Source organism: Macaca fascicularis, chromosome 9, assembly GCF_037993035.2.
Source record: "Macaca fascicularis isolate 582-1 chromosome 9, T2T-MFA8v1.1".
In the NCBI taxonomy this organism is placed as follows: domain Eukaryota; kingdom Metazoa; phylum Chordata; class Mammalia; order Primates; family Cercopithecidae; genus Macaca; species Macaca fascicularis.
This window is the reverse complement of record NC_088383.1, coordinates 109132926-109160852: the sequence shown is the minus strand read 5'-3', so window position 1 is coordinate 109160852 and position 27927 is coordinate 109132926. Positions and strand designations below refer to the sequence as shown.

General features: G+C 38.8%; 2 protein-coding genes across 13 annotated transcripts in view; both read left to right on the top strand.

The window, feature by feature from the left end:
- CHUK (component of inhibitor of nuclear factor kappa B kinase complex) overlaps nt 1-24880 on the top strand; it is a 43058-nt gene extending 18178 nt beyond the window's left edge. For 2 of the 5 annotated variants that reach the window (XM_005566180.4, XM_065521263.2), the window contains exons 10-21: nt 1920-2114; nt 4388-4490; nt 7742-7865; nt 8285-8436; nt 11076-11137; nt 12421-12530; nt 13193-13242; nt 18729-18825; nt 19123-19270; nt 19843-19976; nt 22293-22392; nt 23637-24880. In XM_005566180.4, the coding sequence (XP_005566237.1) occupies nt 1920-2114; nt 4388-4490; nt 7742-7865; nt 8285-8436; nt 11076-11137; nt 12421-12530; nt 13193-13242; nt 18729-18825; nt 19123-19270; nt 19843-19976; nt 22293-22392; nt 23637-23666 (1305 nt within the window). In that variant the 3' untranslated portion in view covers nt 23667-24880. Of the gene's footprint in view, nt 1-1919; nt 2115-4387; nt 4491-7741; nt 7866-8284; nt 8437-11075; nt 11138-12420; nt 12531-13192; nt 13243-18728; nt 18826-19122; nt 19271-19842; nt 19977-20561; nt 20797-21593; nt 21714-22292; nt 22393-23636 lie in introns of all 5 variants that reach the window. The other 3 variants (XR_012418068.1, XR_012418067.1, XM_005566183.4) reach the window with 3 other exon arrangements.
- A 2297-nt stretch (nt 24881-27177) lies between these two features.
- ERLIN1 (ER lipid raft associated 1) overlaps nt 27178-27927 on the top strand; it is a 36728-nt gene continuing 35978 nt past the window's right edge. For 4 of the 8 annotated variants that reach the window (XR_012418073.1, XM_045361364.3, XM_005566177.5 and 1 more), the window contains exons 1-2: nt 27178-27273; nt 27594-27717. Coding sequence is in view for 4 of the 8 variants with exons in the window: in XM_005566177.5 (XP_005566234.1) it covers nt 27605-27717 (113 nt within the window). In the remaining 4 variants the exon portion in view is untranslated. Of the gene's footprint in view, nt 27433-27593; nt 27718-27927 lie in introns of all 8 variants that reach the window. The other 4 variants (XR_012418072.1, XM_074002452.1, XM_005566178.5 and 1 more) reach the window with 1 other exon arrangement.

The following is a 27927-nucleotide window of genomic DNA, read 5'->3' as shown; positions in this document are numbered from 1 at the left end:
GAAAAGGTGGCATATATACACAGTGGAATAGTATTCAGCCTTAAGAAAAAGAAGGAAATTCTGCCATTTAGGACAATGTGGATGAACCTGGAGGACATGCTAAGTAAAATAAGCAAGACACAGAAAGAGAAATACTGCATGATCTCACTTACATGTGGAATCTATAATAGTTAAACTTAATAGAAGCAGACAGTAGCATCATAGTTGCCAGGGGCTGCAGGGACGGGAGTGGGGAGGTGTATGTAGAGATGTTCATCAAAAGGTCCAAACATGGCAGCAAAAGAAAAAAGTACAAAAATGACAACTATGAAGAGGTGACAGATATATTAATTAGCTGAAATGTGATAATTTCACAATGTATATCAAAACATCAAGTTGTATATCTCAAATATATAACATTTTTATATGTCAAAAAAATTAAATTGTCACAAAATAAAATATTTAAAAGATAAAGCAATAAATCAGGAGAGGGCTATGACAGAGAAACAAGATAGGCTCTATGTAAATGGTGGTTGAAACTAGGTGAGGCATTCACAGGGTTGGGAGGGGGCTTATTATACTGTTGTCTACAGTTTTGTGTCTTTGAACATCAATTCAAATTTGTGTTTTAAAGGGAAAAAAAGAAATAATAGTGGCCTTGGATTATGTCCACCTTTGTAGTAAGGATTTTTAGCTGAGAGAATTTTAATCATTTGCATATACTAGTCAATGTAAGGCATGGAGAAATGTAGGCATTAATTTTGTATGGCTTTTCTAAGGACACTGGAAGGAAGAGAATTTAAAATCATGTTCTTTTCAAAAGACTGAAGTCCAACTCTGTTGCTGTCCGCACTTACATGGGCAGAGCCCCACCTGACTCAGCCTCACACTCACTTGGCCTGTATCAGGTTACTTTTACTGGGGCTTTAGGAGAGAGTGATAAAACTGTTCTTGTTTGATTTGGGGCCCTTAGGCAGGTTGCTGCTCTGGGGTTAGGTTGCCTTATAAAAAGATAACTCACCACGCATAACAATGCTTTTTCCTGTTTAAAGAGAGACCTAGTTCTTCTATCAGATGATTTCTTAAGGCAGCACAAAGTAGCCAGACACAAAAAGAGTTAAGATCCAAGCTCTACCAGTTATTAGCTGTGTGATCCCTAACAAGTTATTTAACTTAGAACTCTGGTTTCTTTCTCTGTTTAAAATGGAGATTAAAAGATCTAATTATTGGGGATGTTATGTGAAAGTGGTTTACCAGTGGGGTGCGGTGGCTCACGCCTGTAATCCCAGCCACTTTGGGAGGCTGAGGCGGGCGGATCACGAGGTCAGATCGAGACCATCCTGGCTAACACGGTGAAACCCCGTCTCTACTAAAAAATACAAAATATTAGCTGGGTGTGGTGGCGGGCACCTATAGTCCCAGCTACTGGGGAGGCTGAGGCGGGAGAATGGCGGGAACCCAGGAGGTAGAGCTTGCAGTGAGCCGAGATCGCGCCACTGCACTCCAGCCTGGGCGACAGAGCAAGATTCTGTCTCAAAAAAAATAAATAAATAAAATAAAGAAAGAAAGTGGTTTACCCCAGTGGTTGTCTTCTGTTAGGCACTTCATGAATTGGAATGTTTCCTTTTAGGTCTATGATAATGTTTTTTTCAAAATAAATAACTGTTCTTTCAAATTGAGATTTTTATTTATTCATTTTGTGCATCCCTATAACTTTGAAATTTTATTGTTGGAACTAACATCTATTGTAGAAAAGGAAATTGTTCAGTTTTCAGAATGTCATTTTATAATTATAAAAGGAGATCTCACTTTGGAGAATGAGTGAACCTTGTTTAATGTAGAAATAATGCCTGTTGTTGATATTCACCTTTTAGTATCTGGCAGTGAATCTTTTATGTAGCAAATGATCAATAAATTTACCTTTTTTTTTATTTATACAGATAGTACACATCCTAAATATGACTTCTGCAAAGATAATTTCTTTTCTGTTACCACCTGATGAAAGTCTTCATTCACTACAGTCTCGTATTGAGCGTGAAACTGGAATAAATACTGGTTCTCAAGAACTTCTTTCAGAGACAGGAATTTCTCTGGATCCTCGGAAACCAGCCTCTCAATGTGTTCTAGATGGAGTTGTAAGAAAATTAATTATAATATCCCTAGAGTATATGAAATCTAGAGGGATTGCATGCCCTGCAATTTTTATGCATACTTGGAATTCCTTGGTCTGGGGAGCACATTCTGTTTTGGTTTTGTCCTACTCCCAACTCTTATCATTGCTTTGCAAGGTGAACAGGATAGAAATGAAACATTTGTTGTTTTGAACTTTGCAAGACTTTTTCTTTGGTGCCAGTTTTCTGCTCCTGTACCCAGACCAAACTGAGGGTCAGGCTGCTTACTCTCTCGGCCCAATAACGAGATGCAGATGAACTGGGAGAGGAGGGAGTTTTTATTTCAGTAACCAGTTACAGGTAGAAGGCCTGGAAATTATCGCCAGACCACCTCAAAATTACAAAGTTTTCCCAGAGTTTATATATCCTCTAAGCTATATGTCTATGTGTAAGTTTGCATTCATCTAAAAACATAAATGATTAATCTGTAACTAAGGTCTGAGTCTTGAAGACATTCCTCTGGAGCCTCAGTAAATTTATTTACTCTAAATGGGTCCAGGTGCTGGGGTGATTGCCCTTATCTTGTCTCCTATTAAATCACAGAGGTTTGAGGAGTTCCTACAGATCTCCAATAAACTTGTTTGTGGAAGCCTGAGGAGTTTCTTCAGACCCCCAATAAAACATTTAATCGTAAATGGGTCCTATTAAGAATTCCTTCATTATTTTGCTTTTAGTCCCAGGAAGGGCATGGGTGGAACTCTTGGTAGGCTTTGGTTACATTTCAGCCTTTGTGTAAGGGCACTGGCTCTTCCAGTTTTTTTTTTTTTTTTTTTTTTTTTTTTTGAGATAGTCTTGCCCTGTTGCCCAGGCTGAAGTGCAATGGCGCAATCTCAGCTCACTGCAACCTCCGCCTCCTGGGTTCAAGTGATTCTCCCTGCCACAGCCTCCCAAGTAGCTGGGATTATAGGCGCCCGACACCATGCCCAGCTAGTTTTTTGTATCTTTGGTAGAGACGGGGTTTCACCACTCCTGACTGACCTTAGGTGATCGACCCACCTCGGCCTCCCTAAGTGCTGGGATTACAGGCGTGAGCCACTGTGCCCGGCTGCTCTTTCAGCTTTTAGTATTTAACTTCACCACTCAGTCAGTGCTGAAACAGTTGTTATGGAGGCCTGTGTTAGTGAGACCTGGCCTGCCACACTCCCACTTATTATTCCTTCTTGGCTTGGTGCAGTGGCACATGCCTGTAATCCCAGGACTTTGGGAACCCAAGGTGAGTGGATTGCTTGAGTTCAGGAGTTCGAGACCTGCCTGAGCAACATGGTGAAGCCCTGTCTGTACAAAAACTACAAAAATTAGCTGGTTTGATGGTGCACCCCTGTAGTCTTAGCTACTTGGGAGGCTGAGGTGGGAGAATCACTTGAGTCTAGGGAGGTTGAGGCTGCAATGAGCCATGATCACGCCACTGCACTCCAGCCTGGGTGACAGAGCAAGACCCTGTCTCAAACAAAAAAATTTCTTTTCGTATTTGAAGTCCAGTACTCTGAAACTACTGTGAGACCAGCAGTCTCATAGGTCCTGCCAAAGGATGGATGGGTAGTAAAATACGACTGGTCATGACTTTTTTCCCCATTTTTCTTTTTATGACTTTATTGAGGCATATTAATTATCACGTTAGTTCTCATTTAAGGTGTACAATATAGTGATTTTTTTGTTTCTTTTTTATTAACTTGTCACTGACTTGATGCTCAATTGCAGTGATTTTTTTTTTAAGTAAATTTACCAAATTTTGCAGCTATCACCATAAACCAGCTTAAAAACGTTTCCATTAACAGTCCATTAACTGTTAATCTCCATTCTGCCCACCCCAGGCAACCAGGAATCTATTTTTTATCTCCAAAAGTTTACCTTTTCTGAACATTCCATATAAATGAAATTATGTAATATATAGTCTCCTGTCTGACTTTTTTTACTTGCCTTGTATTTTTGAAGTCCATGCATGTTGTAGCATGTATCAGTACTTCATTCCTTTTGATTACTGAATAGTTTTTTCACTGTATATATCTTTTTGCATTTGTTCTTTGGGTTTTGGTGATTGTTTACTTTAGCCCATACAAAAGTTTGGGTCTTTTTCCTCAACAAAAGTATGGACTCTGTTATTTGTAAGAGATATGCTAATACACATTGACTTTGATCATTTGCATTTCAAAGTAGAAAATCTGGTGCATAAGTATTTAGAAAACCTAGGATTTTCAAAGATCCTTGAGCAGGATTTTAATTGTTTGTTTCTTTTTCAGAGAGGCTGTGATAGCTATATGGTTTATTTGTTTGATAAAAGTAAAACTGTGTATGAAGGGCCATTTGCTTCCAGAAGTTTATCTGATTGTGTAAATTATATTGGTAAGTCCAGTCTGTTTAGCGGCTGAGCTTTAAACATGAATTAATTTAACTTTAACTCTCAGTATGATTAGTAGAAATGGACTTTTGATGTTGTGTTCTGTATCTCATACTTGAAATTTCTATATGGAGTTATATGAGAATTCTGAAAAATTGATTTATATAGTTTGGAATGTGAAAAGGTAGATATTAAATCTCCACCAGATCATTCATTTAAGAGAAGATTTACTTTCTTGAGGATGGGACTCTCACAGGAGAATGAAACTTCACTATTAGTTAAACCTACTTTTTAATTGTCTCTTCATTGTCTAAGCATGTTAAAGTATTTATTTCATTTTTCCTGTGAATACTGCTTGATGTTCAAATGTTTTAATTTATCGTGTGAAAATTATTCTTTTCTTTTGAACAAGTTAAGTGTTTGATCACTGTATGTCTACCCAAATAAAATAAAGCACAAAATTACAAAATCAACAACAAAATTGAGCAGAGGGGCTGAAATATATGTAATCTTACTTTTTAAAAAATCTTTTTATTAGTTTTCTTTTGAAATTTTCTTTTAAATTGAGGCAGTTTACATAGAGTGAAATTTATGTAGCATGAAATTCACAGATATATTTCGATAACTTTTGACAAATTTATATACTTGTGTAATCCACACCACAGTCATGATGTAGATCATTTCCTTCACCTCAGAAAGTTCCCTCATGTCTCTTTTCAGTCAACTCCCCTTGCCCCAGACTTTATTATTACTATTTTACTAATGAACTTTTTTTTTTTAAAGAATGGTTTTAGATTTGCCAAAAAATTGGGCAGATAGTACAGAGTTTTCATGTAACTCCCCTCACTCGCGCATGTAGTTTTTCCTATTGTTAACATTTTACCTGGGAGGTGGAGGTTGCAGTGAGCCAATGTCACACCACTGCATTTCACCCTGGGCAACAGAGTGAGACCCTTTCTCAAAAAAATAAATAAAAAACATAAAATATTAAAAAATATTAAAAAGTTAAAAAAATCTATTTTACATTAGTATGATGCATTTGTTACATTTAATGAACCCATATATTATTAATTGAAACCCATACTTTATTCACATTTCCTTCATTTTTACCTAATATCCTTTTTCTATTCTAAGATCTCATCTAGGATACATTATATTTAGTTGTCATGTCTCTTTAGCTCCTGTTTGCTGTGACATTTTCTCAGACTTCAAATAGTCCTTGTTTTCGATGACCTTGACAGTTCTAAGGAATACCAGTCAAGTATTTTGTAAGATGTCCCTCTGCTAAAATTTGTCTTTTTTTTTTTTTTTTTTGAGACGGAGTTTCGCTCTTGTCGCCTAGGCTGGAGTACAGTGGTACAATCTTGGCTCACTGCAACCTCCACCTCCCGGGTACAAGCGATTCTCCTATCTCAGCCTCCCGAGTAGCTGGGATTACAGGCACGCACCACCATGCCCAGCTAATTTTTGTATTTTTAGTAGAGACAGGGTTTTGCCGTGTTGGCCAGGCTGGTTTCGAACTCCTGACCTCAGGTGATCCGCCTGCCTTGGTCTCCCAAAGTGCTGAGATTACAGGCATGAGGCACCGTGCCTGGCCTTTTTTTTTTTTTTTTTTTTTTCATGATTAGACTGGGGCAGTGGGTTTTTGAGAGAAAGGTCACGGAAGTAAGATTGCAGTGAATTGAGTTCATGCCACTACATTCCAGCCAGGGTGACAGAGCGAGACCCTGTCTCAAAAAAAAAAAAAAAAAAAAAAGAGGGAGTTATGTTCCCCTCTTTTAGGATAGAGTATCTACATAATTTATTTGGAATTCTTCTGCATAGGAGATTTGTCCTTGCTCTCCCATTTATTAATTTCAGTCATTTATTTATATTAGTATGGATTAATGGATTTTTTAAAATACTTTATATTATAATCCAATACTAGTTTATTCTGTTGCTCAGATTGTTCCAGCTTTGGCCATTTGGAGCTCTTTCAGTGGGCTCCTGTACCTCTTTTACATGCCCCCATCAATGAGTTGTTTTTGTTTTATTTTGTTTAAAAAGTTTGATTTTTTTTTTTTTTTTTTTTTGGTCTGTTGTAGGAAGCCACAGGTGGAAGTTTGGTTATACAATAGGAGAAAGGTTAATTGAGAATATTAATAATTATTAAGGGAGGCAAATATTTTTCCATTTATATAGCTTAATTTATTTAAAGTCTGCTTCAGATGATGTGTTTTCTCGTAGGAACACTAGTGTAGCAAGTTTTGCCTAACCTTTCTCTGAAGTTTTCATTAGAAAAAAGTAACAGAGAATATACTTGCTGCCTTACAATATGAATCTGTTTCAATGTTGGAGAATTCCATATGTTAAAATAGAATTTCATTGAACTTAACACATGGTTTTAGAAAAGTAGCATTCCCTTTACCAAAGAATGGGTGAGATAAAAATCACAAATAGATAACTTTTTAAAGTCTGGCATTGAAGAAAGCATATTTTATTAAACTGCCATTTACCCTCTGTGTTTTCTTTTTTTTTCTTTTTTTTGAGGTAGAGTCTCACTCTGTCACCCAGGCTGGAGTACAGTGGTGCGATCTTGGCTCACTGTAACATCCACCTCCTGGGTTCAAGTGATTCTTTTGCCTCAGCCTCCTGAGTAGCTGGGACTGTAGATGTGCATCACTACACCCAGCTAATTTTTGTATTTTTAGTAAAGACAGGGTTTCACTATGTTGGCCAGGCTGGTCTTGAACTCCTGACCTCAAGGGATCCGCCCGCCTTGGCCTCCCAAAGTGCTGGGATTACAGGCGTGAGCCATCACACCTGACTCTTGTGTGTATTCTTAATGCTGGATTGTTGGTCCAGGATATGAAATTTATTATTTAGAGGTAGGAAAGACCCAGAGGAGATGGGACTTGATTTAGAACTTGAAAGAAATAATTTGGATTAGCAGAGAGAAAAAGAGTATTCCAGGTTGCAGAAAAGCAAACAAAAAAGACAGATACAGGAATAATCTCAGGCTCTGTGAGTGTAGTGATTATGTCATTCATTTTTTTTTCCCCCTTGTATCTGGAGCAGGGCTTATGTATTGCAGGTGCTCTGTAAATGTATATTGAACTGAATTAAATGGAAACAAGTGGCTCTTTTAGCATCAGTTTCTAGCATCTATGGGAATCCTGTTTTTGTAGACAGAAAATCACAGAGAACAATAAATCAACTCTAAAATCCTCAAAAGTAACTAACTCCCTTGCCCCTTTTCTCATCTTCTTGTATATAGTACAGGACAGCAAAATACAGCTTCCAATTGTACAGCTGCGTAAAGTGTGGGCTGAAGCAGTGCACTATGTGTCTGGACTAAAAGAAGACTACAGCAGGCTCTTTCAGGGACAAAGGGCAGCAATGTAAGTGGATTCTGTTGTTTATAAGCACAATGCAATGTGCATCATATACTCAAGAATTAATCTTGCTGGTTTTCACTAATCAATATTTCATGTAATAGTAACATACTAGGCCAATTTGAAGTGTAATGTTCTGATTAAACTTGTAGAATTCTCACTAATGGACTGAGACCATTCTATTATAATGACTTGAGGGTAATAATTCCCGTATGGTCCTAGTACAAAAAGATTGTTTATCACAGAATATTATAGGCAGGAAGTCTTTAGAGATCAGATTCTAGAGATCAGTTATTTCTCATAGATTGATAATAGAAACTTAGGCTTTGGCCTTGTGGCAGTTTATGTTTTTAAATTATTGTTCAATGTTTCTGAATGCCGAATGCTGATAATATCTTTTTTCTTTTTTTTTTGCTATGGTTTAGGTTAAGTCTTCTTAGATATAATGCTAACTTAACAAAAATGAAGAACACTTTGATCTCAGCATCACAACAACTGAAAGCTAAATTGGAGTTTTTTCACAAAAGCATTCAGCTTGACTTGGAGAGATACAGCGAGCAGATGACGTATGGGATATGTAAGTGTCTGAGTGATATATTTCAAAGGAATATCTGGTTTCTTGAAGCCATCTGTTGTTTTGCCTTCTTAACTCAGCCAGTTGTTTTACTTACCTTCACATTAGGACAGGAGACAGGACAACTTAGATTACCAGAAACCATGTTTGTTTTGAATGTTACCTCTTTTTAAAAATTTGCTTAGTTGAGCAATTTAGTTTCACAATTGGGCTAAAATTATTTAGCTCCAAAAAAATACAGAAGCAATTTAATAATCTTGAATTTCAAACGTAATTTAAAAATAAATACAAAATCTGGACTTCTTAGCCAGTGCTGTGGACTGAATGTTTGTGTCCCCCATGAAATACATATGTTGAAATTCTGACCCTGAAGGTGACGGTGTTGGTAGGTGGAGTCTTTGGGAAGTGACTAGGTCATGAAAGTGGAGCCTTCGTGTTTGGGATTAATGCTCTTACAAAAGAGGCCTGAATGAGATCCCTCACCCCTTCTGCATGTGAGGACAGAGCAAGAAGATAGTCATCAGGAACCAGAAAGCAGGCCCTCACCAGATACCAAATCTGCCTTGTTCTTGGACTTCCCAGCCTTCAGAACTATAAGAAATAAATTTCTATTGTTTTTATGGCACTTAGTCTATGGTATTTTTTTATAGTAGCCCAAATGGACTAAGACAACCAGGGGAGTCTTAAACTACTTACCTTTCTGTAAATAATGACACAAATATTCTAAGGCTATGATTTTTTTCAAACCATCTACCGTGGAGTCCTATTTTTTGCATACACGATCTCCAAATTTTCAATATTTGACTCCAAGCTTATCTCCTTCAGATGCACTAAGGAAATGTAAAAAGACAGAGTTAAAATATGAGTAAATTGAAGGAGTCACTACCAGCATTTCTGTTTTCTTTTATAAAACAAATCCTTTTTAGGAAACAAATACTGCTTGTACACTTGTCCTGAGCAAAGTATGTGTATCTCAGAATAAACAATCAATAGTGTCCAGTTGGGTGAATGAATTTACTCTCCAGAACTGGTTTTATTAATAATATTGTTATTTTATCTCTATTTGTATATTATTGACATTCTGGCAAGTGATAAAATATAATTATTTCATTAAAATACCTTAGACTTGTCAAAGGCTTATTATACAATTGTTAAAGAAGAATGAGGTAGATCTGTATGTGCTTTATTAAAAGATCACCTGGGTCTTTAGTTGACAGAAAAGTTTTAAATTGTGGGAAAAAATAGAGAGTATACCAGTGGTTTCACTTGCGAGGGAGCAGGGTATGTGTCTGTGTAACAAATAATCATAGTAAGGTCCCTTGAGGTGGATGGTAGAAGGGAGGAAGACAGAGTCTTTTCTGTTTATATCCTTTTATAGTATTTAATTTTTAAAAATCACATTCAAGTATTAAATTTCTTTTCTGGCCAGGTGTGGTGACTCACGCCTGTAATCTCAACACTTTGGGAGGCCGAAGCTGGTGGATCCCTTGAGCTCAGGAGTTCAAGACTAACCTGGGCAATGTGGGGTAGAACCCCATCTCTACAAAAAATACAAAAATTAGCCGGGCATGGTGGTGCACACCTCAGCTATTCAGGAGGCTGAGGTGGGAGGATCACTTGAGCCCTGGAGATAGAGGTTGCGGTGAGCCGAGATCATGCCACTGCACTCCAGCCTGGGTGACAGAGTGAGACACTATCTCAAAAAAAAAAAAAAAATTGGTTTTTCCTTTATCCACCTATCTCCACACTGATATACATATTTTTTTTAAGAAAACAGTCGGCCGGGCACAGTGGCTCACGCCTGTAATCCCAGCACTTTGGGAGGCCGAGGCGGGTAGATCACGAGGTCAGGAGATCAAGACCATCCTGGCTAACATGGTGAAACCCCATCTCTACTAAAAAATACAAAAAATTAGCCAGGCATGGTGGTGGGCGCCTGTAGTCCCAGCTACTTGGGAGGCTGAGGCAGGAGAATGGTGTGAACCTGGGAGGCGGAGCTTGCAGTGAGCTGAGATTGCACCACTGCACTCCAGCCTGGGTGACAGTGAGACTCCATCTCCCCAAAAAAAAAAAAAGAAAGAAAGAAAACAGTCATCTGTATTCATTTCCTAAGGGTTCTATAACCTGTGTGGCTTCAGCAATAGAAACTTATTGTCTCACAGCCCTGGAGGCTAAAAGTCCAAAATCGAGGTGTTGGCAGGGCCATGTTTTCTCTGAAATCTGCAGAGAAGAATCTTTCCTTGTTTCTCTCTAGCTTCTTATGGTCTTATGGTCTGCCAGCCATCACTGGCATTCCTTGGCTTACAGTTGCAGCACCTTAATCTGTCTCCATTGTCACATAGCATTCTCCCCTGTGTATCTGTATCCTGTGTCTCGTCTCTTCTAAGTACACTGGTCATACTGGATTAAGAGCCCAGACCATTCCTGTATGAGTATTAATTTATCTAATTACTTCTGTAATGACCTTATTTCCAAATAGGTCACATTCTGAGATATTGGGGGTTAGGAATTCCACATATCTTTTGGGGGGCCACAATTCAACTCATAACACATCTTTGATGTTGATATGGCAAGGAGGCAGGCAGGCCAGTAATTAAAGATATGGCTATTTCTGAGATAACCAATTTAGACTTTTCTTTTAGCTTCAGAAAAAATGCTAAAAGCATGGAAAGAAATGGAAGAAAAGGCCATCCACTATGCTGAGGTAAAATCATTGACCACATTCTGTGTACTTATTAATTCTTGATGTCTCCATTAGAAACTGTCTTTGGTTTTGGTATATAAAGAGCATTTTTCATGTCATTCCCGAAATTCAGACAAAATTCTAGTAGATGCTTTGTATATAAAGAGGGAGGTATCATAGTGATTAAAAACAAGGGCTTTTTGAAAATTACCTAGTGCCTTACTAAGCTTCAGTTTCCTTTATTTATTTATTTATTTTTTGAGACAGGGTCACTGTGTTGCCCAGGTTGGAGTGCAGTGGCATGATCAAAGCTCACTGCAGCCTCAACTTCCCAGGCTCAAGCAAGTCCTCCCATCTTAGCCTCCTGTGTAGCTGGGACAAGAGGTGCACCACCATGCCTGGCTAATTTTTACATTTTATTAGTGACAGGGTCTCACTATATTGCCCAGACTTGCATCAAACTCCTGGGCTTAAGCAATCCTCCCACCTCAGCCTCCCATAGAGCTGGGATTACAGGCATGAGCCACCACATCCAGCTAGTTTCCATATTATGGGCACAATTTCTTTTCTAGTAGGGTTATGAAGATTAAATGGGAGTCAGTATTATTTTTGTGACTGGTTTAGATAGGATGGCTGCACATCTGGGTTTAGTGGGACTGTCCCAGTTTATACCTAATATCTTGCCATAATTATCAGTAGTAGTCCCTTTCACTCTCAAAATGACACTGGTTTGGACAATAAATTATATGGTGTCCCTAGGTATAGATCATTCTCTAGGTGGCAGATTTTCTTCCCCTTATCCTGTACATTTGTCCATGGTCCTAAGTTATTACACTCCTTAATGTCAGTACTTACCCTGAGGATGTGGGTGGGAATACCCATGGTGTCCTGGGGTGGGAAATCCAAGGTCTTTATCTTTTTGTGTCCCTATTCAAGGCAGTGGGGGCCAGGAGGCAATCAAAATCATAGAGCCAAGATACAAGTAATACCAGTGGTTTTGGTCTTTCTTATTAGTTGACACCTGTTGTACCTTTTTGCTTCTCCAGAGGTAAAAGCAAATACTAGTAGTTTACTGTTGTCAGGAGAGAAAAGAGAGAAGACTAAGAATAAGTGTGTTCTTATGTGAAGGATTAAGTGTCAGAATCTGAAGAATAGAAAGGCTTTAACAATATCAGTGTTTCATATTATATTATTTAGTTCTCTAATGAAGCAGCAGGTCATTCTGTATCCTTAAGATCTGAATTTTGTTTCCAATGATGTAGTGGTAAGCCTTTCATTTCCTTTGTATTTTCATCATATTTTAGGTTGGTGTCATTGGATACCTGGAGGATCAGATTATGTCTTTGCATGCTGAAATCATGGAGCTACAGAAGAGCCCCTATGGAAGACGTCAGGGAGACTTGATGGAATCTCTGTAAGGATGTACTTGTGTTGTTGGTCTTGACATCTGTTATATTTTGTAGCATATTGTTCTTTCTGCTTACATCTGGCAAATTAAACCTCTATGTGGTTCTTTTCTCTAGTTTTCCTTTCCCCAAATATATTGGGATTATCTTTAAAGTGGAAGCTTTTTCTTAGTCACAGGAAACTTCAGAAATAATTCTTTGGGTTGGCCTTTTTTGGTTTTGAATAAAAGCATTTATTTCATATGAGTGTTAAGAATTTTCCAAGTATAACTAAGTTACAAACTGTTTCCCTACTCATAGTACCTCTGGTCCAAGATATTGACTCTTAAATGCCCTAAAACTTGAGATTTTTTCTTAATTAAAGTTCTGGATTAAAAACTTCAGATATTTTCTCTAATTATAGGTCATAATTTTTGTCTGTTTAAGTGTCTCTGGTGCAGAGATGTCCTCATGGTAGATCATAATAGATATGAACTATATTAAACTTTGCATTTTAAGAACTTGTGTAGTTCTTATTACTCAATAAAATGCTCTGTGAAATACTCGTTGGCAATATGAACTTGCTTTAAAATGGGTTCATTATTCAAATAAAATAATATTGTTTCAAGTTGTAGATTATTGAAGTCATTAAATTACCTTCACATATCAGAGCATGTTTTCTCTTTTACAGGGAACAGCGTGCTATTGATCTATATAAGCAGTTAAAACACAGACCTTCAGGTAAGACACTTCTATCACAGTGCTTGAAGGCATTTTAGGTAACTATTACTAGCCTAACAAATGTGGGGGATTAAATATTTTTAAGTTAAAAATTTTCTTAAAGCTGCAGAATAAATTCCAGTTTTGGTATTACCATTGAGACATGGTATAGTAAGTTTTAAGTTTGTGAGAATTTAGGAGATTAAAAAGAGAAAGTAACAGAGAAAATGAGGTAGAAAAATTTTAGAAGGGGATGTGAAAAGAAAGAATGGAAGACAGAAAAAAGGAACTCAAAGAGGAAGAAGCAGCAAGAAAATGTTTAGAAAGATGAAAAAAAATAAGTGTTGCTTAAGATTGGAGAGGTTGGGCAGGTTGTGGTGGCTCACACCTGTTATCCCAGCACTTTGGGAGGCCAAGGTGGGTGAATTACCTGAGGTCAGGAGTTCAAAACCAGCTTGGCCAACGTGGTGAAACCCCATCTCTACTAAAAATAAAAAAGTTAGCCGGGTGTGGTGGCGCGTGGCTATAATACCAGCTACTTGGGAGGCTGAGGCAGGAGAATCGCTTGAACCTGGGAGGAGGAGGTTGCAGTGAGCCAAGATCACACTACTGCACTCCAGCCTGGGTGACAGAGCGAGATTCTGTCTCAAAACAAAACAAAACAAAAAAATACTTAGAGAGGTTGGAAAGAATTTGAGGCAATGGGTTCAGGTTTGGAATGGTTAGAGGGAAGGCCTGTGCTGTTCTAGGCCAAAGCAGATTGCCTTGAAAATAATGCCTTCATCTGCACTGGTCACTGATGACTTATTTTGTTGGTAAAACAATTCCTGTTGAACACCTGCTAAATACTGAGCAAGGTCTGCTGAAAAGAGTACTGGATGGGGAATCAGAAGGCTTGAATTCTAGATTGAGTAATTTACCTACTGTTACCTCAGGCAAATCTCCGTTTCCCATTTCCTTCTGCAAAATGGGGTGGAAACCTAGCGTTCCTACTCAGTGAGTATGTTGTGACAATGTATTTAAGAGGATGTTTGTGAAAATGCTTTGAAAACTATAAACTGTTATGTACCTGCAAGATATTATCATTTAGTTAAAAATTTGTTTTGAAGGGTAACAGAAGAAATAAAGTCTGTGCCCTAATGTGCATTATACTTAAATGAATATGTTAAAAAAAGATATACTTTTACACTTTAAAATTTGTAGACACATAGCAACACATGCAAATTAATATACATGTGAAATTGTATTTCATATACTCTTTTCACATTTAAAAAAGAACACTATCTCCTCTTATACTGCTTTTATTTTACTGAAATGTATTCAGTTTAGTCTGACCAGCAGTTCTCAAAATGTAGCATATGGACCTGTGAGAATCCTTGAAACTTTGTCAGAGAGTCTGTGAGGTTAGAACCATTTTCATAATAAGATGTTATTTGTGTTTTTCACCATGTTGACATTTTCACTGATGGTGCAACGTAAAATGGCTTGCACTTTAGTATGAATCAAGGCACTAGCACCAAACTATGCTAGTAGTAGTTATATTTTTTATCACCATGCATTCACAGTTTTTTAAAAATGACAGTTTCACTTAAAAATGTTCTTGATAAAGCAGTAAAAATAGTATTTTATTTAAATCTCAACCTTTGAGTATGTGTTTTTAATATTTTGTGTGGTGAAATGGGAAGTACTCATAAAAGTGTTTCTTCTACACAGTGAAGTATGATGGTCGTCTTAAGGAAAACCACTTCAGTAATTGTTTACATTGCTAGTTGTCTGGCCTCTTTCAGGGAAGACACCATTTTTACTTGGAAGAGCAACTGTCAGGCAAACTATCATTATTCAGATTTGCATACATGAGATAATTTCTAAGAAATTAAATGAAAATAAAAAGTATAGCGCGCTTACTACTTTAAGGGAAAAAAAACAATATTTGTTGTCAATGATAACATTCCATGTTTCAAGCAAAAAGAATTTTAGAAAACTTGTATTTACCAGCTGGAATTTGTCAGCTTCTCAGCACTTAAAAACTTTTCTGACGAGATCAGTGGTATATCAGAAAGATTTGCAAAAATGTAAAACAGTGCAAGGGTTCTCACTGAAATTTTTTTGATGTAGAAAATAATGTTTTTTTGGTTTTTGTTTTTAGAGGTGGGCTCTCGCTATGTTGACCAGGCTGCTCTTGGACTCCCTGGGTTCAAGCAATCCTTCCACTTCAGGTTTCCAAGTATCTCAGGTAGCAGTAGCCAGGTGAAAGGAGGTGGCTCTCGTAGATATGAGTATTCTGTGTAAAGACATGTATGTATAGTACTTAGCATGTCTGAGGAAATGCCGTATGACTGGAGTATAGAGTTTCAGGAGAGAGAGAAAACCTAAATAAAGGTTTTTTTTTTGTATGTTTGTTTTTAATAAAAACATGTTAGTGGGCAATAGGTTTGTTATTTTTAAATGAATTAAGACACGAGTATTTTTAAATTTCTGTTTTAATTCCTGAAAACCCTTTGGGGTTCTCAAGAATTTTCTCGTGTAAAGGTGTCCTGAGACCAAAAAGTTGGAGAACTGCTTATCTAGACTATTCTCAGAAGCTTGGCTGCTCAGGAAAGAAGAGAGGTGGGTGAGTAGCTAAAAGGAGATGTAGAGCCAAGGGAGGTCACTTCTCAGAAGGAAGACTTAAACATCAGGTGCCACATGATGATGTTTTAGTTAACAACAAGCTGTGCATACTATGATAGTCCCATAGAGATTATACTACTGTATTTTCATTATGTATTTTCTATGTTTACATGCACAAATGCTTACCAATGTGTTACAGTTGCCTACAGTATTCAGTACAGTCACTTGGTGAACAGGTATGTAGCCTATTGTCAAAAGGCTATACCATCAGGGTTTGCATAAGTACACTGTAGTATTCACACAGTGACGAAAGTGGCCAGTGATGCATTTCTCAGAACATATACTCGGGGCCAAAAAACCCTGTGGAGAGGGAGGTCCCTGAACAAGTTGAGAGATTGGCTCCAAAGAACAGTAGGAGGGATTAGCCTTGATACTATTGATATTGGAAAGAGAATGAGTGTGGATACAGATACTTTTTTGGGAGTAGAGGTTGGAAGGTCAGGGTCTTACTGCCTTATGGCCTCTTATCCTGCAGTGGTAAGTGAGGTTAACTGAAATGGAAGAGGTGATGACCTCATAGATTTGAATAGTGTACTAAAGACTTCTAAAAGCCACTGTGTGCAGTGGAAGATGTTGCTGACCCAAAACATACATTAAGAATCCAGGCCAGGTGGCTCATATCTGTGATACTAGGGGCTTTAGGAGGCCGAAGTGGGAGGATCGTTTGAGGCCAACAGTTTGAGACCAGTGTAGGCAACGTAGTGAGACCCCGTCTCTACAAAAAATAAATAAATAAATAAATAAATAAATAAATAAATAAATAAAAATTTTAAAAAGCTGGGTGTGGTAGTGTATGCCTGTAGTCCCAGCTACTCGGGAGGCTGAAGTAGCAGGATCGCTTGAGGCCCAGGAGGTCGAGGCTGCAGTGAGCCAAGATTATACTATTGCACTTCAACCTGGGTGACAGAGCAAGACTTTTTCTCTAAAAAAAGAAAAGTACCCAGAGCAGAAATGAAAAACTTGTGAATTAGCAGTGGCAAATAGTGAACAGTAATATTAATTTTTTGTTGATAATTTAGTAGCTTGGATATAGGAACTGATAGAGCAGATGGTTGGATTAATCCAAGGTTAGGATTTTACTGATGGAATAAGAGGATAAAAAGGTTGAAGATGTTAACAAAATAGTGATTTAAGTAATAGAAGTTGTTGTAGCTAGAGTAAAATATTAAAATCTAAGATTTCAAATAGAGCAAGTCCAATTCTTTTTCTTTAATCAATATTTCTGGGCCAGGTGTGGTGGCACATGCCTGTAATCCCAGCTAATCTGGAGGCTGAGGCAGGAGAATCGCTTGAACCAGGGAGGCAGAGGTTGCAGTGAGCCAAGATTGTGCCACTGCATGCACTCCAGCCTGGGCGACAGAGCTAGACTCCATCTCAAAAAAAAAAAAATTGTGACTCCCAGTCTTCTGGCTAATGAATCAGATTCCGCAGATACACAGTGATAGCATTTGTTTAGGTTATATTTTTAAAAACTTTGAGGTAGCCCTGTCAACATAGCACGAAGCTCAGAAATAAATTGCTATCCAGGTAGCTTGAGTGTCACCTTGAGTGACAAACTGTAACAAGATTGTGTCTGTCATTGGGGCCTATTATATAATCACACTTGATTTGTGGCCTCTGTTGTCTTTTCTAGCTTAGAGTTGACTTGAATCTCTTGTTCATCTGAAAATGGTTAAAACCAGCTTTCTTCATCCTTTAGCCTTGGAGAAGGCTAAAGTTCTGAGGGCTTTCACTATCTAAAAGAGCTAGTTATATGAGAAGGCTCTTGGCTTGGTCCATGGTATTTAGGAAGGAATGCTGTTTGGAGAAGAACCTTTTTGGAGCCTTTCATTTGCTTGTTGGTGAGGAGGAGACAACACAGATGTGTGGGGAATAAAGTTGGGCTATGGGGGAGGTATTTGGAGTGATAACAAAGGACACAACATTTTTTAAACCTTCTTTGATGCTCCTTTCATCATTTCCTTTTTGGTAAAATGGGGGTAACAAAAATAGTCCTCACAGGACTGCTGTGAGGATTAAATGGGAAAATTATAAGCAGAGAGTAGCAAATATTATTATTATTATTGCATTTAGGCTTAATTATTGTCCAAAGAAAATACCAGCATGATGCATGAGCAACTTTCAACTCCTTTAGCCATTTTCTGAAATACAACAATTAATGATAGTTTTTTGGGGTTTTGTTTTGTTTTGTTTTAAATCGAGGACACATTATAAATTGTAGAACTCATTGTGACCAACAGCTATCCCAATTGAGGGTATCTGGCTGCTGCCAGTTAAGGCTTTAAGATGTCATACTGCCCTCAAATGGAACTTTCAGGCTGTCTATAGGTCCCTTTACTAGTTGGTTTCAGTGAGCGTTTTTCAAAGTTTTTCTGGGCTGTAAACAGATGGAAAAACATGAAATTCCAAGCAACCTAGTTCAAGGACCTCCTTCCTTTAGGCAATGAAAGTTTGATGAATTGTCCTACTGTTTCTAAATATGTGGTTAATCATCCAAGAAAAATTGTTCTCTTGGCCAGAGGCTGCATTTGTGTCTGGGGCTTGGGTTAGTATGGGTTAAAGATAGCCAAGACTATTCTTCTTAAGCACAGGCAACTAAGGCCTCTTACTGATAAATTTATATATACATTATACACATACAAACTTTATTTTTTATATATAACTAGATTTTATTTATAGGTAATCTTTATATCTTTTAACCCAATTTTTAATTTAAATGGAGATATTTATTAATTAAAATTAGTTTCAGAGTTTCAGGGATTTTTGAGGAATTTTTTGTTTGGAGGTTGATATGTTGCAGAAGAAAGATTATACCTACTGACTGATGTCTTTTATAGATCACTCCTACAGTGACAGCACAGAGATGGTGAAAATCATTGTGCACACTGTGCAGAGTCAGGACCGTGTGCTCAAGGAGCTGTTTGGTCATTTGAGGTAGGAAAATTGCTTCATTTCCTACTGAAGAACCAGGATACGTTTATCTTGTTCTTCTCAAAGTACAAATGCCCTCTTTGGTAAAGTATACTTACCCAGGAAGGATTCTGAAAGTACCTTGGGTAGCTTGGCCATAGCTGTCTGCATTTATGTGTCCTTTTGTATGCATTACTTTGGAGATCAGTCATTAAATCTGATGCTGATTGTGGTTCATTTCCTCAGCTGGGTTTTGGGAATATGGTATACATACAGTCTTGGGGAACATGTAAGTGTCTGACACTGATTTAATCTCTCCAGCAAGTTGTTGGGCTGTAAGCAGAAGATTATTGATCTACTCCCTAAGGTGGAAGTGGCCCTCAGTAACATCAAAGAAGCTGATAATACTGTCATGTTCATGCAGGGAAAAAGGCAGAAAGAAATATGGCATCTCCTTAAAATTGCCTGTGTAAGTAATTATTAATGAATTATTTAATGTGACATTGAGTTGCTGTTATTCCCTGCAAAGGGGATTTTTATCAGCATGAGGTGAGCCCTCTTGAACACATTTTGTGCTGGCATGTATATATTTTGCACTGGCATGAAATGACGTCCATGTTCCTTGCTTGGTGTCCAAACTAGCAGTTGAGATGCAGGACTTATTATCATCTCTCCTTTCCAATTTCTCTGTTGTTATACTCCTCTTAGCCCTTGACCACTGTGGTATTCCAACCCAACTTGGGGATAGATGTACCTGACTAGATGATGAAACTGACCATCTATTCAACTGGGTTTTTTTTCTTTCTTCAACTAAAATGGTATAAGATGAATGGATACATTTGGTTTTAGTCAATGAAGAAAGGGGCCAAGGACAGTTTACTAACAGTGTGTAAAGGTGGGAATAGTTTTGCACTGAAATACTCTGGTTGTGCATATAAGTAGTAATGGAAATGTAAGTCTTAGGAATATGGTAAGAAATTGTGTGAATCAACAGAGATGCTTGCCTGTAATCTTTTGATGATTTTTTTTATTTTCCTTCAGACACAGAGTTCTGCCCGGTCCCTTGTAGGATCCAGTCTAGAAGGTGCAGTAACCCCTCAGACGTCAGTATGGCTGCCCCCGACTTCAGCAGAACATGATCATTCTCTGTCATGTGTGGTAACTCCTCAAGATGGGTGGGTTTACTTTGTAACAATAGATAGCTGTGTTTTCATAGCAGTGGTATAGGAATGAGGCAGTAGTTGTTAAGGTAGTCTTCTGTGCCTTCAGACCAGGGTTGAGTCCTGACTATCCCTTTGTAATAATCTTAGGCAACTTACTTGACTTTTTTGATGTTCATATTTCCTCACCTGTAAAACAGGAATGTCTCATAGAACTGTTGTGGAAATTTGATTAGACAATGTATATAAAGTGCTTGGGAAATAAATGTTCAGCAAATGTTGCTTATTATTAGCTCAGTCCAAGTTCTAAGTCTTTTCTTTTATTGGCTTATTACTTTCTTTTACTCAAACCTTATTCCTTCATTAACAGTTTATAAGAAATTATGCTATCATTTTGCATTTATCATTTTGGGGATCCTTGATTACCCTTCTAATAAATTTTTGAGATCTATTTTATAACTTTGTATTTCTAAGATTAGACTTTTTTCAATGTTTTAAATCAGTTTTGCAAGTAAGAACTGAAATTCCAAGCCCTATATTTTATTAATTCCTACTCTTTTGCTAAAGCTGAATGACTATCCATTTCTGTTATTTTCTCAGCATAAGATGTGCCGTATCCAAAGCCAGTGGCTCTTTGCTAGCTTGTGTATTGTCGCTTTTCTCACAACTCATGGAGACCTCTACAGCACCAGCATTTCCTGGAAACTCTGCCCATAATTAGTTTTGCAGAAGAGCAGCCATGTTACATCACTGCTCAGGAGGTCATGCAGTTGCACATTCTGTACTCTACTTTTATGAGAGAAAAGCACATGGCAGGAAGGCAAGCTGATATCAGGTATTTTATTTTTTTAAAGAAAGGAAGTTCCAGGGTATATATCTTGGGGTCATTATACATGTGGCCCAATGCAGTACACCTACAACTGTAGCACAGGCTATAATTAAATATATGGACTTTACAAAATATTCCAGTAATCAGAGTTGAAGGAAATAAAATTTAATACTTTACTTACTTTTATGCCTTTATTAAAGGCATTTAGGTTTTTTTGGCAGATGCTAATGTTTGCAAATGTCACCGCAATACAGGTAATTTCCAATTTGAGGTGTGGTTGTTTGCAAAAGTATATGTGACATACTTTCAATGTATTTTCTAGAAGGAACACATTATATTTTATTTTGAGACGGAATCTCACTCTGTCGCCTAGGCTGGAGTGCAGTGGCACAGTCTTGGCTCATTGCAACCTCCGCCTCCCAGATTCAAGCAATTCTCCTGCCTCAGCTTCCCAAGTAGCTGGGATTACAGGCGCGTGCCACCATACCTGGCTAATTTTTGTATTTTAGTAAAGACGGGGTTTCACCACGTTGGCCAGGCTCGTCTTGAACTCCTGATCTCAAGTAATCCACCTGCCTTGGCCTCCAAAAGTGCTGGGATTACAGGCATGAGCCACCGTGTCCAGTCAGAATACACTGTATAAGAAAATTGATTTCAATTATTATGTATCTGTGGTACTTAACTACCAAGGATTGGGAACTGTTTGGCCACAATTTTTCCATCTGTTGGATAAGAGCTGAATCAGAATGTCATTCTAAGCTGATAGTGACTATCATCCATGACCTAAAACGGACTCTTGTTAGGGGACTGAAGTTGGCAAAGGGAGAAGAGAGAGGCCATGTAGAAGAGGAAAGCATGAAGGTAGAAACCACAAGCAGGATTGCCTTCAAATATGAACTTCCAGGGATACTTCTTGGTTCTAGGTAGCTCCCCCACCACACTGTTCACTGTTTTCTTTTGCTGTCCTCAGGAATCAGCTTGCTTGTTTTGTTTCATTGCTATCTGTAGTTTCTAATGAGTTTTTCATTTTCTGTGATCTCTACATAACAGATTTTACTTTTTTCTCTTCTCCCCTACATTTGTGTCTGTGAAGTATGCATGCTGGTGTTTTTACTACTTTTAAGGAAAGAGAAGTTTTTAGAAACAAAAAGAGGTATTTCATCTGTCTTTGCCACAAGGATTTTTTCCTCCCTAGTTACATATTCAGGGGAAAAGCAAGTTGTACATAAGTGCCTCTTACGTTTCAGAGGAAAGTCAGATTGGAGTTATAGTGGACTTCTTATCCTTAGAGGTAGGTAGAGGTAGAGGCAGAAGCTTGGTTTAAACAGGACTCTGCCTCTGTAGGGAGGGATGAGGAAACTAAAGACTACAGGAGTCAACTGCACTGGGGTACTGGGTTACAGGAAGGGTAGTGATTGTGCTAACCTAGAAGACTAGAAAGTAGAGGAAATTCATATGCCCTTTTGCTGAATTTGAAAAGGCTTTGTTCTTTCATCTCACAGGGATACTTCAGCACAAATGATAGAAGAAAATTTGAACTGCCTTGGCCATTTAAGCACTATTATTCATGAGGCAAATGAGGAACAGGGCAATAGTATGATGGTAAGTTTTGTGTGGATATGGGTGCCTGCTTTGGCTATGTTGGGTGCAAAAGGTTTAACTTTCCATGCTAGCCTGTCTGGCATTTGGGATGCATATAGGAAACAGAACTCAAGAGGAAAGAGCATTTGGGGAATATCCTCAACCTTAAATCCTTATCTGCTGTTACTCAGGGATATACTAGGATTATGTCATCAATTATCTTCAATAATAGCATTTTTGGTCAAATTAAATGAGTGGTAAGCTTTCTTAACAATGTGACCATTGAAATTGAATGGTTTGTTCTGTACCTTTTTGCTTCAGCAATCCATTTTCTTCATTAAGATGGGACTTGTACTTTAATTCAGATATGGTACCTCCCAAATAGAAAATAAATTATGTTTATATAGCTGTAATAATAAAACTGTGTGCTAAAATTTGGTTACTATAAACTACTGATTTGTTAAAACTTGGGGAAATTACAATAAAATGTTTACTGCATCAACTTTTGCTGCATTTAGTCTTAATGTCAGTTCTGTATATTTCCTCTTGCATTAAGAAAAATAGCAGCGGCCAGGCATGGTGGCTCACGCCTGTAATCCTAGCACTTTGGGAGGCCAAGGCAGATGGATTGCTTGAGCCCAGGAGTTTGAGACCAGCCTGGCCAACATGCGAAACCCTGTCTTTACAAAAAATATAAAAATTGGCTGGGTGTGGTGGCACACACCTGTGGTCCCAGCTACTTGGGAGGCTGAGGCAGGAGGATCGCTTGAGTGCAAGAGTTTCAGGCTGCAGTGAGCCGTAATCCTGCCACTGCACTCCAGCCTGGGTGACAGAGTGAGACCCTGTCTCAAAAAAAGGAAAAAAAAAGAGGATGATAATGGCGGCCAGCCATAGTGACATGTACCTGTAGTCCGAGTTACTAGGGAGGCTGAGGCAGAAGGATTGCATGAGCCCAGGAGTTCAAGGCTGCAGTGCATTATGAAGAGCCACTGCACTCCAGCTTGGCAACATAGCAAGATCCTGCTCTCTTAAAAAAAAAAAAAAAAAAGAAAAAGAAAACGAAAAGGAAAGAATAATTGTTTGCTTCAAATATTTATGAAAAAAACTCTGAAATTTTTAAAATCAGGAAATAAGGTAAATGAAATGATTTTTCAACTTTTGATTATAAAATGTCCAAACAGACAGAAAACTTGCAAAAATGAACACCCATATACTTATTACTTATAGTCAACATCTAATTATAACTTTTTCATGCCTGGTTTTAGAATCTTGATTGGAGTTGGTTAACAGAATGAGTTGTCACTTGTTCACTGTCCCCAAACCTATGGAAGTTGTTGCTATACATGTTGGAAATGTGTTTTTTCCCCATGAAACCATTCTTCAGACATCAGTCAATGGAAGAAATGGCTATGAACAGAAACTACATTTCTACTATGATCAGAAGAACATGATTTTACAAGTATAACATTTTTGAGTAATTTAAGCCAGAAATTCATAAAAAGTCAATGTACTTGTTTGAATATTTGTTTTAATGCCACAGCTGTTTAGGAGCATCATCATGACACATTTGTGCCTTCAATCTTGGTGAAACATTATTTAACTGATTAAAAATGCCTTCTATGTATTAGTTTCCACTTTTAACTGTTGGGCATAAGGCCAGATGTAGTTTTGTATACAGAGAAGAAAACCTCAACTAATAGGCATTTTAAGTAAAAGTTGTCTATGTTTTTTCTAAAAGGGCTGCTCACAAGTTTTATTTCTTGAAGAATAAATTCTACCTCCTTGTGTTGCACTGAACAGGTGCTCTTCCTGGCATCATAAGGAGTTGGTGTAATCATTTTAAATTTTACTGAAAATTTAACAGTATTCCCTTCTCACTGAAGGGATTGTGTATGTATGCTTCTAATATTAGTTGGCTTTCATAAATCATGTTGTTTTGTGTATATGTATTTAAGATGTACATTTAATAGTGTCAAAGAGAAGATGCCTGTTAATTTATAATGTATTTGAAAATTACGTTTTTTCATTTGTAAAAATGAGTCATTTGTTTAAACAATCTTTCATGTCTTGTCACACAAATTTATAAAGGTCTGCAATCCTTTATCTGTAATTGTAATTCCAAAATCCAAAAAGCTCTGAAAACAAGGTTTCCATAAGCTTGGTGACAAAACTCGTTTGCTTGCAATCTAATCTGAACTGACTTTGAATGTTTTTACCCCATTTAGTGTGACTATTCCTTTATTTTGCTGCTTGATGATGAGAGGGAGGGCTGCTGCCACAGACTCTGATGAGGGCTGGGTAATGTAGTATGGTATATGCACAAAATTACTTTACTAAAATCTAAAATTTCTTAATTCTGAAACATCTTGCCCCAAGGGTTTCAGATAAAGGACTGTGGACCTCTATCATCTGTTAAGTAATTTAGAAGATATTATTTGTCTTAAAAAATGTGAAATGCTTTTATATTCTAACAGTTTTTCACTTTGTGTATTAAATGGTTTTTAAATTACTTTTTTGATCTCTATTCATTATAAAAATCAGATTATAATAAAACAGTTGAATATGGCTTAGGAAAATATGAAGGTTCCATGAAGAGCACAGGATACATGTACTTTCCTTAGGGATACTAGGACGTATGGTAAAGGTAGTATTGGACAACTTCTTTAATAGTGTTTTCCTCTGAGATGTCCTATCACCACTATCTACATCTAAAAACATGCTTGCATCTTGCCCTGTAAACTGATGTCACAGTCCCACCATCCCCATTCTTGCTAAAGTGGTATCATTTTCCTAGTCAACCAAATTTTTTAGTCATCACATACCACTATTCGTCATCTGTTATAATAGGCAGTCTCTATCTTGTTTCCCTACTTTTAGAAGATTTTAATAATAAACATTTATTGGGTACCTATTACTTGGAGGGTATTAAGCTAGATGGCAAGATCAGAAACAACATAGGTAGTACAGTAAAAGTGCTTATCTGGGAGTCTGAACATTACAAGTCATCCAAGCATTGCAGTTATTGTTAAGGATCATTTTTCAATGGTCATGCATTTCCTAAATATTTTAATAATTGGTGAAAGATTTGCTATAGGGTGGGAGCCGCTGCTGGTGTGTGGCTGGGGTTGTCAGGGCCGCCTGACCTATATAATTTGGGCAGATGGTGTGAGTCAGAACAGACTATTATAGTGGGATCCCCAAACTTGCTTTTGATGCATGAGTTGGACCACTATTTTTTGGTGGGTAATAACTTTTCAGAGGGGAATGGCAGTTGTGAATTGTATACATTTCATTCTTTAAGCAATATTATGAAAAATTTAAGAGAATGTCTATAGAAAACAGGGTATGGAGCAAGTTATTTTCCATTCCTTTTGCTTTTTGGAAGTTAAAATACCTAAGCTCTGCAAATATCATTTATTAGGAACAGATAAGGTCCCAGACATTCCTAGATAATAAAAATCAAATGAATGATACAGGTAAGTGTATTTATTGAAGGGTGTGGGTAGAGTGGTCTGGGAAGGCTTCCTTTAATGAAGACAAATTGATTCTATTTACCTCTTCTCACTTCCACTACTAAAGTAACCCTGGGCCTGCAGTTTCCTAACCACTTGACTTTCTTGCCAACAGTCTGTCTCCACTTTCAGCCTTTTATAGATTCATTGGCCCTAAAGCACTGCTTTCCCATACTTCCCTACCCAAGAGGGCAGGGGTCCTCAAGCCCTGGGCCGCGGACCGGTACCAGACAGTGGCCTGTTAGGAACCCAGCCCGATAGCAGGAGGTGAGCGGCGGGCAAGTGCGCATTATCGCCTTGAGCTCGGCCTGCTGTCAGATTAGCGAGTGGCATCAGATTCTCATAGGCACATGAACCCTGTTGTGAACTGCACATGCAAGGGTTGCGGGCTCCCTGTGAGAATGCCTGATGAGCCGAGGTGGAACAGTTTCATCCCGCAACCCACACACACCCCCACCCCCTTTACGGGGACTGTAAAGGTCTTTATAACCCTAGTCCACCTTGTCCAGTTATAGTTCCACCTCTAGCCTTTCAAGGCTTAAACCATGAATGCCCTTGATTTCTCTTGTATTCATCTATCTCCCACCTATACCTTTTTCCTTCCCTTTTTTATTTTTGGCAATATGTGCCCATGGTTTAGAATTTAAAACGAACAGAATATGTAGTGACCCCTACCATAGCACTCCTTTCCATCACACAAGCCTTCAAGGAAACTGAAGTACTTTTGTCTCCCTGGAGGATTCCCTCTGCCTCCCGCCCCATGTGCTTAGCAATTCTGTTCCTGTTGTCTGGATGGCCTTCATAAAGCCCTCACTGGACCAGCATTCTGGCACATAATAGGAACACTTAAAAAGCGAGAGAATGATGCAGTTATACGTAGTGTCTTCCTCTTCTGAACTTTGACAGCACTTTATTTGCAACAAGTTTAGTTGCTCCTGAAGTGCAGGATCTGTGCTGGAAGTACGTGCGTGTTACACAGTGGGGCTCCTCATACACTGCAAAAGGACACATAAACCAAACAGCTACCGCTTGAGAATGACCGAGTGGGTTCTCTGCACAAGAACAAACCAACCAGTCCCTTGTCCGAAAGGCCCTTTCCTTTTCTCTGCTTCGCTGCTCACTCCAGATCCCCGGCTGTCCTCTTCCACAGCAGTTAACCAGCAGTGTACCGAAAAACAGCGACTTGCCTCCAAAAACCCTGCGCGGTCCGCGGCTAGGATAATTTTGTCCCATGCGCTTCCCGTCTCACTAGTCGCGGGCCGGGGCTACGCCGTGTGCGTCCCCGCGCAGCCGCAGTACTGGGCGAGTAGGCGGGGCCGGCTGTTGGCGGCGGTTGGCTTGGCCCGGGAGTCGGATGCACGTGCGGGCGGGGGCAATGCGTCACTGATCGGTGAGGCGCGGCCGAGGGGTCGGCTTTCCTCGCGAGCCTGCGGCTGGGCTCGTTCTCAGTGCCTTCCACCTGGGAGAGACCCTTGGGAGAGAGAGTGTCAGGAAGGTCACCGAGCAGGGGCGGCCCACTGGCCTCCAGGGGCGGAGGAGTTGGCAAGGGGTCAGCGGGCTCCGCCAGAAGGGAAGAATGAGGGGACTGGGGCACTGGACTCCGCGGCTCAGCCTGCGAGAGAGCGCCAGGCTTCCGAAGGGAGAGGGTGGAAGCTGGAGGGGGTGGACCTGTCACTCACGGGACTGAGGGTGCTTTTCTCCCGCTCCCAGGAGGAACGAGGATGAATATGACTCAAGCCCGGGTCCTGGTGGCTGCAGTGGTGGGGTTGGTGGTTGTCCTGCTCTACGCCTCCATCCACAAGATTGAGGAGGGCCACCTGGCTGTGTACTACAGGTGAGCGGCTTGTGCAGTCAGTCAGGGCTCTAGAGAACGTTAAAAGGGTACTCCAGAGTGGAGTCTGGGAAGTTGTTCCCTCTGCAGCGTTCGGGGACGCATGTCCCATCTCTAGGGAAAGCACGGGGGTCGAAGCGGGCTTTTACGGAACACCGTCCAGATGTTGGACAGTTTTAGTGCTATGTTCGTTTTGTTGCAGAGATTAAGTCT